Below are 12,635 nucleotides of genomic sequence, written 5' to 3'. Positions count from 1 at the left end.
TTACTTATCTATGCTGTAGGTGAAGAATCAAAATGTAATAACATCATATGAAAAATGGCAATTTTAATATATATATATATATTTAAACATTTTAGGCAAATGACATATAGATAGCACCAGATTATTAAAAATTTACAGTTTCATAATAAATTAATAAGAATATATTATATTGAGAATAATGAATTTGAGAGTAATGTGAATGAGGTACTTCAAAAGCGGTAGTTACAGGCTAACAGCAAATATTTTAAAACAATACACTCAAGTAATTATACTTCTTCGAGACTTACAGAATTTTAATACAAATTGTTTAATTCCAAAAAAACATGTTTTTACTAATGCTATATATTTTACACACTGCATGGAATTTTGCAAATCAGTAAAAAAACATAACAAATAATTAAGCAAATGTTTCTTAACATTATTATTGCACTTTGATTTACACACATATTGTACTATTTTCAGCGAAATTTAAATTTTTACGAAGAACTTAATCCTGTAGCAATAATATGCTATAAGAACCCATATACTGACACCTATGATATTCTGAGCAAGTACTTCAGCATGTGAATTGTATGACCCAGGTCCCCATGTAAAAGGCAGGTAATCAGAGAAAACCTCATGACCAACATACACAAGGATGCTGTTCATACCAACAAAATCTAGAGGTCTTCCAGTCCAGACTTTTTTTACATCCACCAAGTAATAAATGACAGGAATTATAAAGAAAGCCATGCATGCTAAGGTAGTTACAAATGTGGTGGTCCAGAGATTTTTGTTGACAGGTATCCACCCCCCATTTGCAGAAGCCTTGCACAGAATAATTGAGATAACTCCAAGGAAAAAACACCATAGAATCCATCTCATAGCCCGATCTAATGGATGTTTATAGTAAAGGAATATCTTCCCAGCTTGACATCCAAGTATTACAATAATACAGCTATTAATTGAACCCAATAAGCCTTCAGGATCATATGGAACTCTTTGATCAGATGTATACGTTGGGTAGTAGACATTTTTACATGTAGGATGACCATATATATGAGCTTCTCCAAATATAACCCTATCAATATAGCCAGCAGCTCCCCCCACACAAGTTTCATTGATATATTTCCCGTCATTATCTAAACCCCCTGGACCCAAGTAACCAGTAGGGCATCCAGGAATGGGTAAAAGGAAAGTCAGAAACAACCAAAGAGCTTCCATAGCCAATACAATAAGCCATTGCAACCAATACGGTACAACATCTTTGCACCAGTGCCACCATTTCAATTCTCCTTCATTTGTTTTTGCTCTGGTCTCGATTTCAATTGGGGTAAGATGGAATGCCCATTGTAAAACAAAGGGTAAGAAATATGCGATAGCAAACCTCTGTAGAACTCCAGGTACTCGAAATGCTGCCCAAGAAGTGCTGTGGTTAACTACAAACATTCCAAGTCCAAACAATAGAACTGTACGTCGGATGAGTTTGTACGCAATTTTCGAATTTGGCACATTTTTGGTGATAAGACTGTTAATGGACAATGTAATATTAACTCCCATTATAAACATAAACCAAGGAAATACAAGATCAGCAACTGTCAACCCATGCCATGGAGAATGATGAAAAAACCAATAGTCACCACCTCTGAAATTCACAAACACCATAACCACTAAACATAAACCGCGAAAAGTATCAATCGATTTGATACGTTCACTTTTTTCACGAACTAGTGGAGTCGGATTTGCTTCTTGAACTGAATTTGGTTCAGTGTTGCCAAGATCTTCATGAACTTGTGTTTCATGGGGTAGCGCAGTGCTGCCGTATTTACGATACCAGAAATCGGCAATCGTGTAAAGCATAGCTAGGCTGAGTAAAATAACAAACGCTACGAGAATTGGAAGAAAACTATTAATAGGTTTCTTGACAACTTCAGGGCCTTTGTAAGAACACTTATCGTCAATAGTAAAATTAACCACATAGCTTCCATATTCTTTGTAATGAAATGGATATGTTACGGTACAATTAGTTCCTGTGTGTGCGACCAATTTAACATGGCTTTCCCACTTTGTGTCCACTAAAATGGTTTTGTTAACTGTTTTTTCGGATATTGTGGCAGCAGTATAGTAAGAGCAACTATGACATTTATCAGAGAGAAATTGAATATCAACAGCAACTTCTTTACCTTTACCTTCCTTTACAATTGTAAGTTTAGCAGTGTCCACTTTGTACTTCAGTGAATGATCAACCAAGTTGTCTGGAGGAGGGTCTTGTTTGGTCACAATGTTGGGCAGAAATAGTTGGTGAGCTCTCACAGCAACAAGAACAGATAGAAATATCCAGTTTAAGTTGTTTGTCCAGTTCATATTTAAAATTTAACTATGAGCAAGACTAAATTGATATGAAAACAGATACATTTAGATAAGAAAACAAAAACACAGCAAGTAAATTTACCTCTTTTTCAAACAAACTTCTTTCAAAGCGCGAAACAAAAGTAATACTAGGAGAGAGAAAACGACATGATGATAAATCAAAATTTGGAAACACTGGGCGATTTAGATAGAGACCTGATATTGCAATCACAAATGCACAAAGTCGTGTGTAAAATGATATTTTTCGCTCATTGTCAAGCAATTAAACTAATTTATATTACATAAACTAAATGTATTGATTGATTGTGCATATAGAGAGAATAGCAATTCACACAAACGTGAGTGGCATAAATGCTGTACGGAAACGTAAAGAAAAACATTTTAAATACTTTTCTGAACAAAAAAATAAAACTTTTTGAATTACAACTTTTCTGCTTTCGAAATTGATATGGATACAGGTGCAGAACTGTGAGCCAGGGTCGTGAGCGGCGTACTGGCAAAGTGGTTAAAGCGCCTGCCCTGTAACGAGGGAGTACAATGTTCGAAGCTCGATTCTGCTAATTCGGTCGTCGTGAGTCGTTGGACATGGTCATTCAAGGTAATTGCTCCAACACGGTGCTTATATTTACGATTGGAAACAGGGCCCATATATGCCCTGCTGATTTGTGCTACCCCGCGACGTGATTAAACAATGCCAAGCCACAGTTGTCACAGAAATAGTTGAACTCCCCCTGTCAATCAAATATCGGGGATAATCAATCTTGCAAAAGAGTGTAGTGTATATTTTTTTGTGAACTCTTGTGGTCACACATTTGGTAAGTTAAATAAACCTTATCATTTAACATGTATAAATTATTGCTGTAGTTGAAATGTTTTATCTAATAGTGTAAAATTTCCCCCTAATATTGTTAAAATGTTGTCAGTTTTCCCATTGTTTTTTAGTTTAAAATATTGCAATATTTCTCTAAATCATTTATATTTAACAACACAGTAAATTATGTTTGGTTCAAATGTTCTTTATTTTCATAAATAACTAATAGATGGTACAATGATATAAATAATAACTTGTATATCTCATATATAGTCAATGTAATATAACCTAAGCTAACTTTACATTATATATTTAGTTTTAAAACCTAGATCAGAATGGATGTCAGTTCTTCCAATGAAGAAGAGTCAACTCTAGACCAAACCGCTGAAATGAGTGAGGATATAAACACGGAAGAAGACCTTGACCCACAAGAATGGGAGCTGGTTGATGATGAATATGTTGTTCTTAACCTGCTTGGCTTAATCAGTGAGGATTTCCTAAAAACTTGTGACAGTTCTCGAGTTAAGGTTATAGGACTCTTAGATTCGGAAGAACCAGTTTTTCAACTGGATCGTTTTGTATTTGTGGGAAAGCGAGAAAAGGCTTCGGGAACTTGCGTGCTCTTTAAAGTTGATAAAGATGAAGAACCCTCCACAAGTGAGGAGGAAGAGTCTTCCATCTTCCGAAAACCAGAAGAAGATTCAGAAAATGTTGGGATTAAATATTTTTGTTGCACAGAGAAAACATTGGTCATGAATCAAGCTTTTTTGAGCAATAAAAATGATTGAAGACTAATGTGATGCGTCAAAAATATTCAAATCATGTGGTTGATGATGTCATAATGGTCGAGAATATGACCAAGGGAGTTGAACTAAAGATGGTAGTCTTGAATAGTTGGAGAAAGTCAATTTCTATTATGTTTTGTTTAAGCAATCATGTCTTTCTGATTTTTCATACAACTAATACTTTTTTTTATTCTTTAGATTTGTTCATAATGGTTTAGTTTATTAGATGTTTAATTTTTATATAAAATCTGCATGAGGAGATGCCAAGATGCTGAAAACATCAATGACGTATACAAGTCTGTCAGCAGATGGCAGTGTGGAGCCCATCACAAAGCAACCGGAATGTGAATTGACCAATCATATTGAGGCGGGAGACTGTACTGAATCTGGTTTGGATACGACTTTTACTAAAGAAGAGGATGCCATGGACGGTCTAACTAACGAGGCGTTTGTAAACGAAGAAGAAGCTCCCACCCCTCGCCCACATAAATCACATTACACGTGTTCTGATTCAAACAATTGTGAGGAGTGTAACTCGCATCCAGATGCAGGGATCGATGCAGGAACGATCACAATTGAGGATCATGAAGTTGTAATTGTGGAAAAGTCTTCCAGCGCTCCTGGTAGAGCTTTGAGGAAACTTGATCCTCGTAAATTGAACTTAACGCTTGATTTGTTTTCGTCGCGAAATAAGAAAAAAGATCGGACAAAAAGTTCGTCGAATTCAAGTTCCCTTTCCCCCAAATCTACCTCACCCTTCCCTGGCAGTGTTGGCACAGACACAGCAACCACGCCGGTTTCAAATACAAAAAAGAACAAACAACCTGTTGAGAATTTTGTTGCTAAAAAAGAAATCAAAGCAACAAATGAGGAAGAATCAAATAATATGCACAAATCTTGGTTATTAAGACTTTTTGAATCACAAGTAAGAAAGTGGTTTTGTATTGTTTGCTATGTTTTCCGACTTGTCAAGACATGTATATTTGCATAGGCTTGTATCAACACTGACTCAAGTACCATGTGATACCTCAAGATCTTGGATGATATATTTACATTAGGAATCTATACACCATAAATATAAATTGCGTCAGAAAATCAATTTAACTTCTTATTCTTTTATGTTTTGGACTTTTTGGTTAAAACTGGTGAAACTTGCAATGTATAAAGGTACAGACTAATGACTGAAAATATATATACACCCAAGTAAAAAAACAATCAATGTGATGTTAATATCAAGTCAATCCCAGGTATTTGACATGTCGATTGCTCTTCAATATCTCTTCCATTCAAAAGAGCCAGGTGTGATGGCTTACTTGGGCAACAAACTGTTCATGTTTCCAAACCAAGAAGTTGATTTCTACTTGCCAGAGTTGCTTGTTATGTATATTCACATGGACCATGACATGAGGGAAGCAATTCATCCATATATACTTTACAGGTGACAAAATAAAAGCTTTTAACTCAAAATTTTGACCATTTCTGAGTGAATTTTCAACTATTTTTTACTAAGCATTCTGGCCATTCAAGTTAAGAATGTGAATGACTCAAACACAATAAACATAGGAGTTCAACTTCAACATAAGATAAAACATTGTCATGAATAAACACCAATAGTCAAGTGTGTTTAACCACATTCGTATTGAGATCATGCGAATATCAAACAGATTATCATAGATTCATAATCCCTGTTGACTTATAGTAGGCTTCTGTATTAGTTTGACCATGTTGTATTGATTTATAAGATTCCTGTACATTCTTTTCCTGTTTTATGGAGTTTACATTGTTTTTAGGATAAACTATGAATGTTTCAATTCTTGCTACTAAGCAATAACAATAAACAAAGAATGATTGAAAACTCAGAGTACTTTATAATGCATTTCCAAGGCAAAACTAACACTCCAACACACACTGGGTAGGCAAAAACAGGATTGTCGTATGATCTTTCAATACTCATAATATGCCTGACAGCAACCGCATATACATATTTTATAAATCTTTTTTATCAGATGCAAAGAAAGTGTCGATTTCTCGTTAAACTGTGCATGGCTGCTCGGAGGCTATTCTTCTTCATTCAATAAAAACTCAAAACGTTTAACGAGGGCCCAGAAGTTGCGCAATCTTATTTTAACAGGAGAGCTAACCAATACACCACAGAGAGCACTTGATAAAGCTCATTATTCAATCAAAGCATCCCCAAGTCTAAACGATCATTATAATAGACATGCAAGGAAAACTCATAAAAGATCAAAATCTGATGTTCTTACAGGTAATAATAAATTGTCCCAGTTTGGTCTTGAATTGCATATTTAAATATGGTTTGATAAATCAAGTTCTATAATGGTTAGTTATTGGGTTGTAGTAAGACCGTATATAACGTAAAATAAAGTTCAGGTTAAAGATGAAGTTGTTTAATGTCCAGGTGGAAATGTGAGTGACAGCCACAATAGAAGTTGGAGGTGTGGTAGCGAATGGGATTTATCTACGGGTCATGCGTTTCATTCCAATGCTGACGATACCACTGCTGGGAGACTATGGCCAGAACGAGAGTTTATAAAAGCGCTCATGCATATCGGTAAAAGGTTAACCACCGAACCAACGAAAGATGCAAAAACTCACAGGTGAGAACTTGGTTTATCTATTTATATTGATGTAGCATGTATGCAATTTGTCCAGTGCCTTGGTACAGTTTGTTATAAGGTGTGTGAAACAGATCACCCATTTTATAACGACTGTCATTTTCCAGGCATGTGAAGATAAAGTAAGTTATATTCATTCATTGAATGTAAATTTTATTAATGGATTAAAGTTACTACTGCACAAAATAAGAGAAAAAGTTCAATACATACAGCTAAACGGCTTTAGATGTCTAGTTATTGTTAAATATCCTATATGCTACATTACATATGAACGCATTGTTATTTTAAGCCTAAATTTCATGCTTGGTTGGTGTAGCGTTGCAGTGTATATAGCAACTAATTAATCAATATATATCCTTGGCAGCAAACTATATAATGTGGTAGTTAGTGTAACACACACTGTAGCAATGAGGCAATAGAAGCACATGCTTGATAGTAAAACCAATCAGTTATTAAAACTGCCGGTATTACAGCATCCATTGTGTGTTTAAACTCATTGTTCAAATACATTGTTGTTGATTGTTGGTGATGTAATTGTAGCTATGTGTACGTGGCTTGTATGCACAATGATGACGAAACCATGATATTTAATGCATTTAATTCAGACAAAAATGTTGCCTTGCAAGTACAATATGGGCCACTTTTTTCAATAATGTACAGTAGAAAAGTTATAAAATTTTGAAAAAAATATTATATTTCTGTTATGCCAAAGAGAAATACATGGTGTATTTAACAATTTAAAACGATCCAAATTGTATCATGACCTATAAATTACAAATATTATAAAACTATGTATAAAAAAATGAATTTCCATTAAAGGTGAAACATCTTTGCATGGTGTAAAATTAAAACATAGTATAACAAATGCAATTTAAAACAATCCAAATTGTATCATATATTTATAAACCCCTACTTAGTACTTACCTATATTTTGTTGATTCCCCAATACAGATTAGTTGCTGAGCTTCAGTTGTTAAATCTAAACCTTCCAGCAAGAGTTTGGCTTCCTTTCCGTGATTCAAATCATCATATTGTTCGACTACCATCATCTGCTGGTGTTGTACTTAACTCAAAAGATAAGGTATAAACCTGTATCACATTAGAACAGTAGCGAATTTTCAATAAAAAATATTCTTGTAATAAAACAATCAGTTTTTGTAGTGTTGGAGTCTGGTCGTGTCTGGTAGCGGATATTAAATTGCAGTAGCAAAAATCAAAAAAAAAATATTCTTTTAAAAACAATTCAGTTTTGCTGGTGAAAACTAAATAAAAAAATTAGTTGGTTTTGTTCCCTAATAATTAAATTTGCTGATAGTAAAACAAGAATCATTTTGCAATAATGGACCGACTGTAACTTTAATCCCATTTTTCATGGTGTAACTTGTGAGTTGTAGGATCTCACCTATACATAAAAAATATAAAGATCTGCTTAATTCCCTCATATAACAATTACCATACAGGCTCCATACTTGATATGTGTGGAGGTGCTTGAATGCAAAGAGAAAGAGAAATGTGATCCTCCATCCAAGCTACTGGAGAGTTCACTCCGACAATCTGTGGATGACCTGAAGAACTTTAATCCTCCTCCTACACTGGAGGTTGGTCTTCCAAGGAAGAACAGTTCATCTTCGGAAGCTACTCCGGATCAAATTGTTGTCGAAAACGGTAAAACATAATGCGGTGTGTGAATAAATACTTGCTTGGTATATGACATGAGTTATGGCAAGACTTAATTATAGACATGTGAAGTCCTGCAAGGAGTTGTGAATAGAGTTTTAAACAGAGTCACATTGGTTGCAGTTTTAACTTACATACATAAGTAGTATGGGTGTTTGGGTAATGGCATAAATCTGGCCTAAGTTTTAGGTCCTCAAACAAGAATCTTATAAAATAGAACGAATAAATACTTCAGTACCTTTTACCATTGGCAAAGTAATTGCATGAAACATTGACGATCATTACTGCCTGATGCTGATACAATATTTCTATAATTTGTATCGATAAACTCCGTATAACTGGAAAATAAATGCTTATTTCTATGAAGACACAAGCATTCCTCCCGACGAAGCTTCGATAGATTCTGTTTCCATGGAAACACTTGATGGTAACCATGGTAACAGCGAAGATGAATGGTCGCAAAGTGACATCACAGACCTACAGATGGAGGTGAGAGGTCAAACGTATGGTGCATTTTTTATGACAATAGCTTAGGTTTGAAGGCTCTTTAAAGCATCCTAATTGAAGCCTGCATTCCTTAGTTATGGAAATGAGTTGTTTAGCTGTGGTTGAGTGCTTGCATTGTAAGTAAAGGATACCAGGTTCAATGCTTGACACTGTTTGATAGGCAGATATATCCTTGGCAAGACATTTACCAGCGGTACTTTAACCCAATTTACACTAATGGGTCGTAGCAACCTGGGTGTCGGGGCAAAGAGTAAACCTCACCTACATACTAAAACAATCTTTTTGGGCAAGAATAGTTTTTGCTTCACCACTTCTCTCATGTATCAATAACTTTCCAACACTTAATACCATCTTCTTCTTCTTCAGTCCCCAACCCAAGTAACAAAGATCGCCCCATCCTCCGCCTCTTGCAGCTCCATTGTCATCCGGACTGGCACCGAGAGCAGCAGTGACTCCGTTTCTGTGTCCCGTATGTCTGTATTGTCGCTCGACAGTATTGTGAGCGGGGATGCATTAAGTATTGATAGCCATGAAGTGTATATAGCAGCAGGGGATATCAGGTAAGGTATAGCATATATGTACATATCATTGAGCAGTATATTGTATTATGGATTTTTGGATGAACAGTTGTTCTTGTGTTTTTCGAAATGTTCATTTCTACAAGTCTCCGATTTTAAATCAAATTGAATCTTATATTTTATAATGATTCTAATGGTTTTTGAGCTTTAAAACAAAAAAGTTCCAATACTGTAAATCATCCATTCTAAACGTATTTTAACAAAGAAGCTTCTACACTAACCTGCTCCATATCAACAACAGGAGAAGATTGACCGAGCGAGTACAAGGTCAGCAAACCAATTCTTTCCGTCGTGACCCAGATGATCCTTCTGCTGCTGCATTAAAAGAACCATGGTCAGCCAAAGTACAACGGATACGAGATTCCTCCCCATATGGCCACCTTGCTAACTGGAAGTTGTTTGCTGCCATTGTTAAGTGTGGGGATGATCTTAGACAGGAGTTACTTGCTTACCAGGTAATGGGAGTGTTGTTGTTTTATGTGTTGCTGCAAATAAGTGCTGTTATCAGGATAATAGTTAACTGTTAACAGTACATGCAGTGTAACCATAGGCACCAAACCTGGGGTGGAAGGGTAGGCAGATTCTACTCTAAAATTTTCTGCATTGCGTTATTCAGTAAACAATGCAACCAAATGTCATGGAAATGCCTGAATAACTATCCCTGCCTTCCCTGCATTTAAAAAGTTGTAACCAGAAGATAATAGGTTTGCAGCCCACTTATGGTTTGGCATGCGAACCATGGCACAACAGCAGTAATTGCTGCAACCCAAAGCCCATTAATGGTTTAGCCCAATTAAGGCAGACAGCTTAAGCTTTATTATGCTGATGATGTCTTACATAACTTCCATATACGGGTTTGAGCTGAATCTTATGTATGAACTTTATTCCTCAGTATGTGCTAACCTCAGCAAAACAAATACGATAACATTGCCCAAGGCTTTTTAGTATATTGTTTTGGAGATAAATTAAAAGATAAGAGTGTTGTAACACTACATAGTAACTGATGAACTGTGTTAAAATAATGTTCTTACTATCTCAAATATACACCTAATTGTCCATTTATGTGTTGTACTGTAGATAATACAAGCAAAACAGTAACTAGCAATCACCACTTTCCAACTTTTGGTTTCCCACATTCTATATGTGATTGATAAACACCATTGTTACCTAACAATACAGATGTTAAGTCAGTTGGATGATATCTGGAAGAAGGAAAGAGTTCAGTTATGGCTCCGTCCTTATGAGATCATAGTTACATCTAATGATAGTGGAATCATAGAACCAATTGTTAATGCTGTATCTTTACACCAGGTATTGCTGTTTATACTTTCAGGTAGTTTTAAATGGTTGATTTTTTTTGGTTAAAATGATTGACAAAACTGTGATAGTATATACACCTGGCATCTATTCTTTTCCCACTGTACTTTTAATAACCAGTTAAACTACTCAGGTTAAGAAGAACAGTCAAAGCTCTTTGCTCAACTATTTCTACCAAGAATATGGTGGTCCCAACTCTGAAGGCTTCCTAACTGCACAACGAAACTTTGTGGAAAGTTCTGCAGCTTACAGTTTAGTGTGTTACCTTCTACAAGTCAAAGACAGGTTGGTAATACAACACATTTAAGTTAAAGTTCTATATACATATTGAACATACTTAATATAATAATGTAATATCCCCTTTTTGTCTTTAAAAATTTGCCTGGAATTGTCCAGGTATTAAATTAAAGTTATATGTTTTGCAATGTTGTGTTTCATTCACCCTAATACAGTATATAGGACGTCAAAACACCAATAAACAAAAGAGCAATTTTAGTGTAAAGTTTTTACAACATGCTTACTTACAGACATAATGGAAACATCTTACTCGATTCTGACGGCCATATTATCCACATTGACTTTGGATATATTTTATCAAGTTCACCAAAGAGTCTTGGTTTTGAAAGTTCACCTTTTAAGCTTACAGAAGAATTTGTACAGGTTAGTTATATCATGTGCATATGTGCACTTGTGTAAAAATAGAACATTTCATTCGAAGTAAATAGCCTTTCTCGTAAAACTTTTTTATACCATACCAATGTGGCAATGTTTATCTGCCATATGGTGAGACATCATTATGGAAGAGCTATTTACTTTTTGTAATGGCCTGTAGCAACAATAGCAGAATACATTTCTAATTGGTTTGACTTATTACCAGGTAATGGGGGGTTTACAAGGAGATATGTTTGAATATTACAAGATATTGATGTTGCAAGGATTGGTGTCAGCGAGGAAACATATGGATAGGATCGTTCAACTTGTTGAAGTTATGTCAGCAGGTAAATGGAATAAACGCCATATACTTCAATATATACACTGTTTGTTGTTCTATTTAAGCATGCTAAAATTGCATCCTTGAGTTTTGAGTTTAATTAAAACATTATAAATAATAAATAAAGTGCTTCGCAGTACTTAAAATTTCTAAAAAAACTTTGATATAAATTCTAAAGCATAATGTAGTACAAACACTTGGTTTTATGAAAACCGAGCACTAAGTTACTCCAATAATTGCAACAAGTATTTAGTATTATACACTAGTGGATGAAATATTTCACAATGCTAAAATCTCCAAACAATAAAAGAGCAAAACAAGGTCAAACCAAAGATCAAATACTTTTGTCAAGCATGCCTATTATAAACCAGGCAATAACAGGACACCAATAATTGCAACAAGTCAAATATCATGTTTTATTTCTTAGGTCCGTCGCTAGCATGTTTACACGGTGTTAGTACGGTTCGTTCGTTACGAGAGAGGTTCCATCTTTCCCTTACTGAGGATCAACTGCATGAACTAGTTGAGAATATGGTTGAAGGATCCATGCGTTCATGGACCACTAAGCTGTATGATAACTTCCAATATATAACTAATGGCATACTGTAAAAAAGCTGGCAACACTGAAATATTGAGCTTTATTTTTTGATCCACACTTCTTGCGTTTGGAGAACACCATCACATTTAAAAGTTATTGCGCATCACTGGGTTGGATTTTATGTTGCGCAACACTGGTAATGGAGTTCAATACAAAGTAGAATTCTTGCTTCAATCTCCGCAACTGACTCCTACCTTTTAGAAGAGTCAGCCATTTTACCTTTGCCTTGTGCAATAAAATAGTAAATTACTCCCATACCCACTTTACACTGGTTTGCTGTCGGCAAACTCTTGTTTTTCTTGCTTGTTATGCAATTGCTGCTTCGTCTTTTATCTGAACTAAATGTAATAAACATCTGACTTGCACCTCTTGTTTATTTCTTTAGA

At 35.1% G+C, this 12,635-nt stretch overlaps 3 protein-coding genes across 5 annotated transcripts; 2 read left to right on the top strand and 1 right to left on the bottom strand.

Annotated features, from left to right (window-relative positions):
* Positions 1–13: 13 nt before the first annotated feature.
* On the bottom strand, positions 14–2,343 carry LOC149736932 (heparan-alpha-glucosaminide N-acetyltransferase-like). Its single transcript, XM_089876853.1, has one exon. The coding sequence runs from the start codon at positions 2,341–2,343 to the stop codon at positions 469–471; it is 1,875 nt and encodes a 624-aa protein (XP_089732979.1). The 3' UTR covers positions 14–468.
* A 464-nt stretch (positions 2,344–2,807) lies between these two features.
* LOC149736931 (general transcription factor 3C polypeptide 6-like) lies at positions 2,808–4,144 on the top strand. Of its 3 annotated transcripts, none has more exons than XM_089876879.1 (2): positions 2,808–2,947; positions 3,477–4,144. In XM_089876879.1, exon 2 carries the CDS (start codon positions 3,496–3,498, stop codon positions 3,946–3,948), a length of 453 nt encoding a protein of 150 aa, XP_089733005.1. In that variant the 5' UTR covers positions 2,808–2,947; positions 3,477–3,495; the 3' UTR covers positions 3,949–4,144. The 3 variants fall into 3 exon arrangements, with proteins under 3 accessions (XP_089733005.1, XP_089733004.1, XP_089733006.1); XM_089876878.1 differs by lacking the exon at positions 2,808–2,947 and adding an exon at positions 3,024–3,164; XM_089876880.1 differs by lacking the exon at positions 2,808–2,947 and adding an exon at positions 3,027–3,164 and having other exon boundaries at positions 3,490–4,144.
* Positions 4,145–4,202: 58 nt separating this feature from the next.
* On the top strand, positions 4,203–12,614 carry LOC149736930 (phosphatidylinositol 4-kinase beta-like). The gene is made up of 14 exons (XM_089876841.1): positions 4,203–4,870; positions 5,193–5,383; positions 5,952–6,211; positions 6,365–6,563; positions 7,533–7,662; positions 8,042–8,246; positions 8,626–8,747; positions 9,132–9,325; positions 9,585–9,798; positions 10,523–10,654; positions 10,794–10,945; positions 11,188–11,320; positions 11,538–11,658; positions 12,079–12,614. Exons 1-14 carry the CDS (start codon positions 4,214–4,216, stop codon positions 12,258–12,260), a joined length of 2,892 nt encoding a protein of 963 aa, XP_089732967.1. The 5' UTR covers positions 4,203–4,213; the 3' UTR covers positions 12,261–12,614.
* The last annotated feature ends 21 nt before the right edge of the window (positions 12,615–12,635 follow it).

Source organism: Ciona robusta, chromosome 4, assembly GCF_009617815.1.
Source record: "Ciona robusta chromosome 4, ASM961781v2".
In the NCBI taxonomy this organism is placed as follows: Eukaryota; Metazoa; Chordata; class Ascidiacea; order Phlebobranchia; family Cionidae; genus Ciona; species Ciona robusta.
Note: the sequence above shows the minus strand (reverse complement) of the source record. Positions and strands in the feature narration are given on the sequence as shown.

Excerpts from the sequence above, each read along its gene's own strand:
- LOC149736932 (XM_089876853.1), bottom strand. The coding sequence starts at position 2,343 with ATGAACTGGACAAACAACTTAAACTGGATATTTCTATCTGTTCTTGTT.
- LOC149736931 (XM_089876879.1), top strand. The coding sequence starts at position 3,496 with ATGGATGTCAGTTCTTCCAATGAAGAAGAGTCAACTCTAGACCAAACC.
- LOC149736930 (XM_089876841.1), top strand. The coding sequence starts at position 4,214 with ATGCTGAAAACATCAATGACGTATACAAGTCTGTCAGCAGATGGCAGT. Across the intron at positions 5,384-5,951 it reads CATCCATATATACTTTACAG|ATGCAAAGAAAGTGTCGATT; the intron begins GTGACAAAATAA and ends CTTTTTTATCAG. Across the intron at positions 8,247-8,625 it reads TCAAATTGTTGTCGAAAACG|ACACAAGCATTCCTCCCGAC; the intron begins GTAAAACATAAT and ends ATTTCTATGAAG.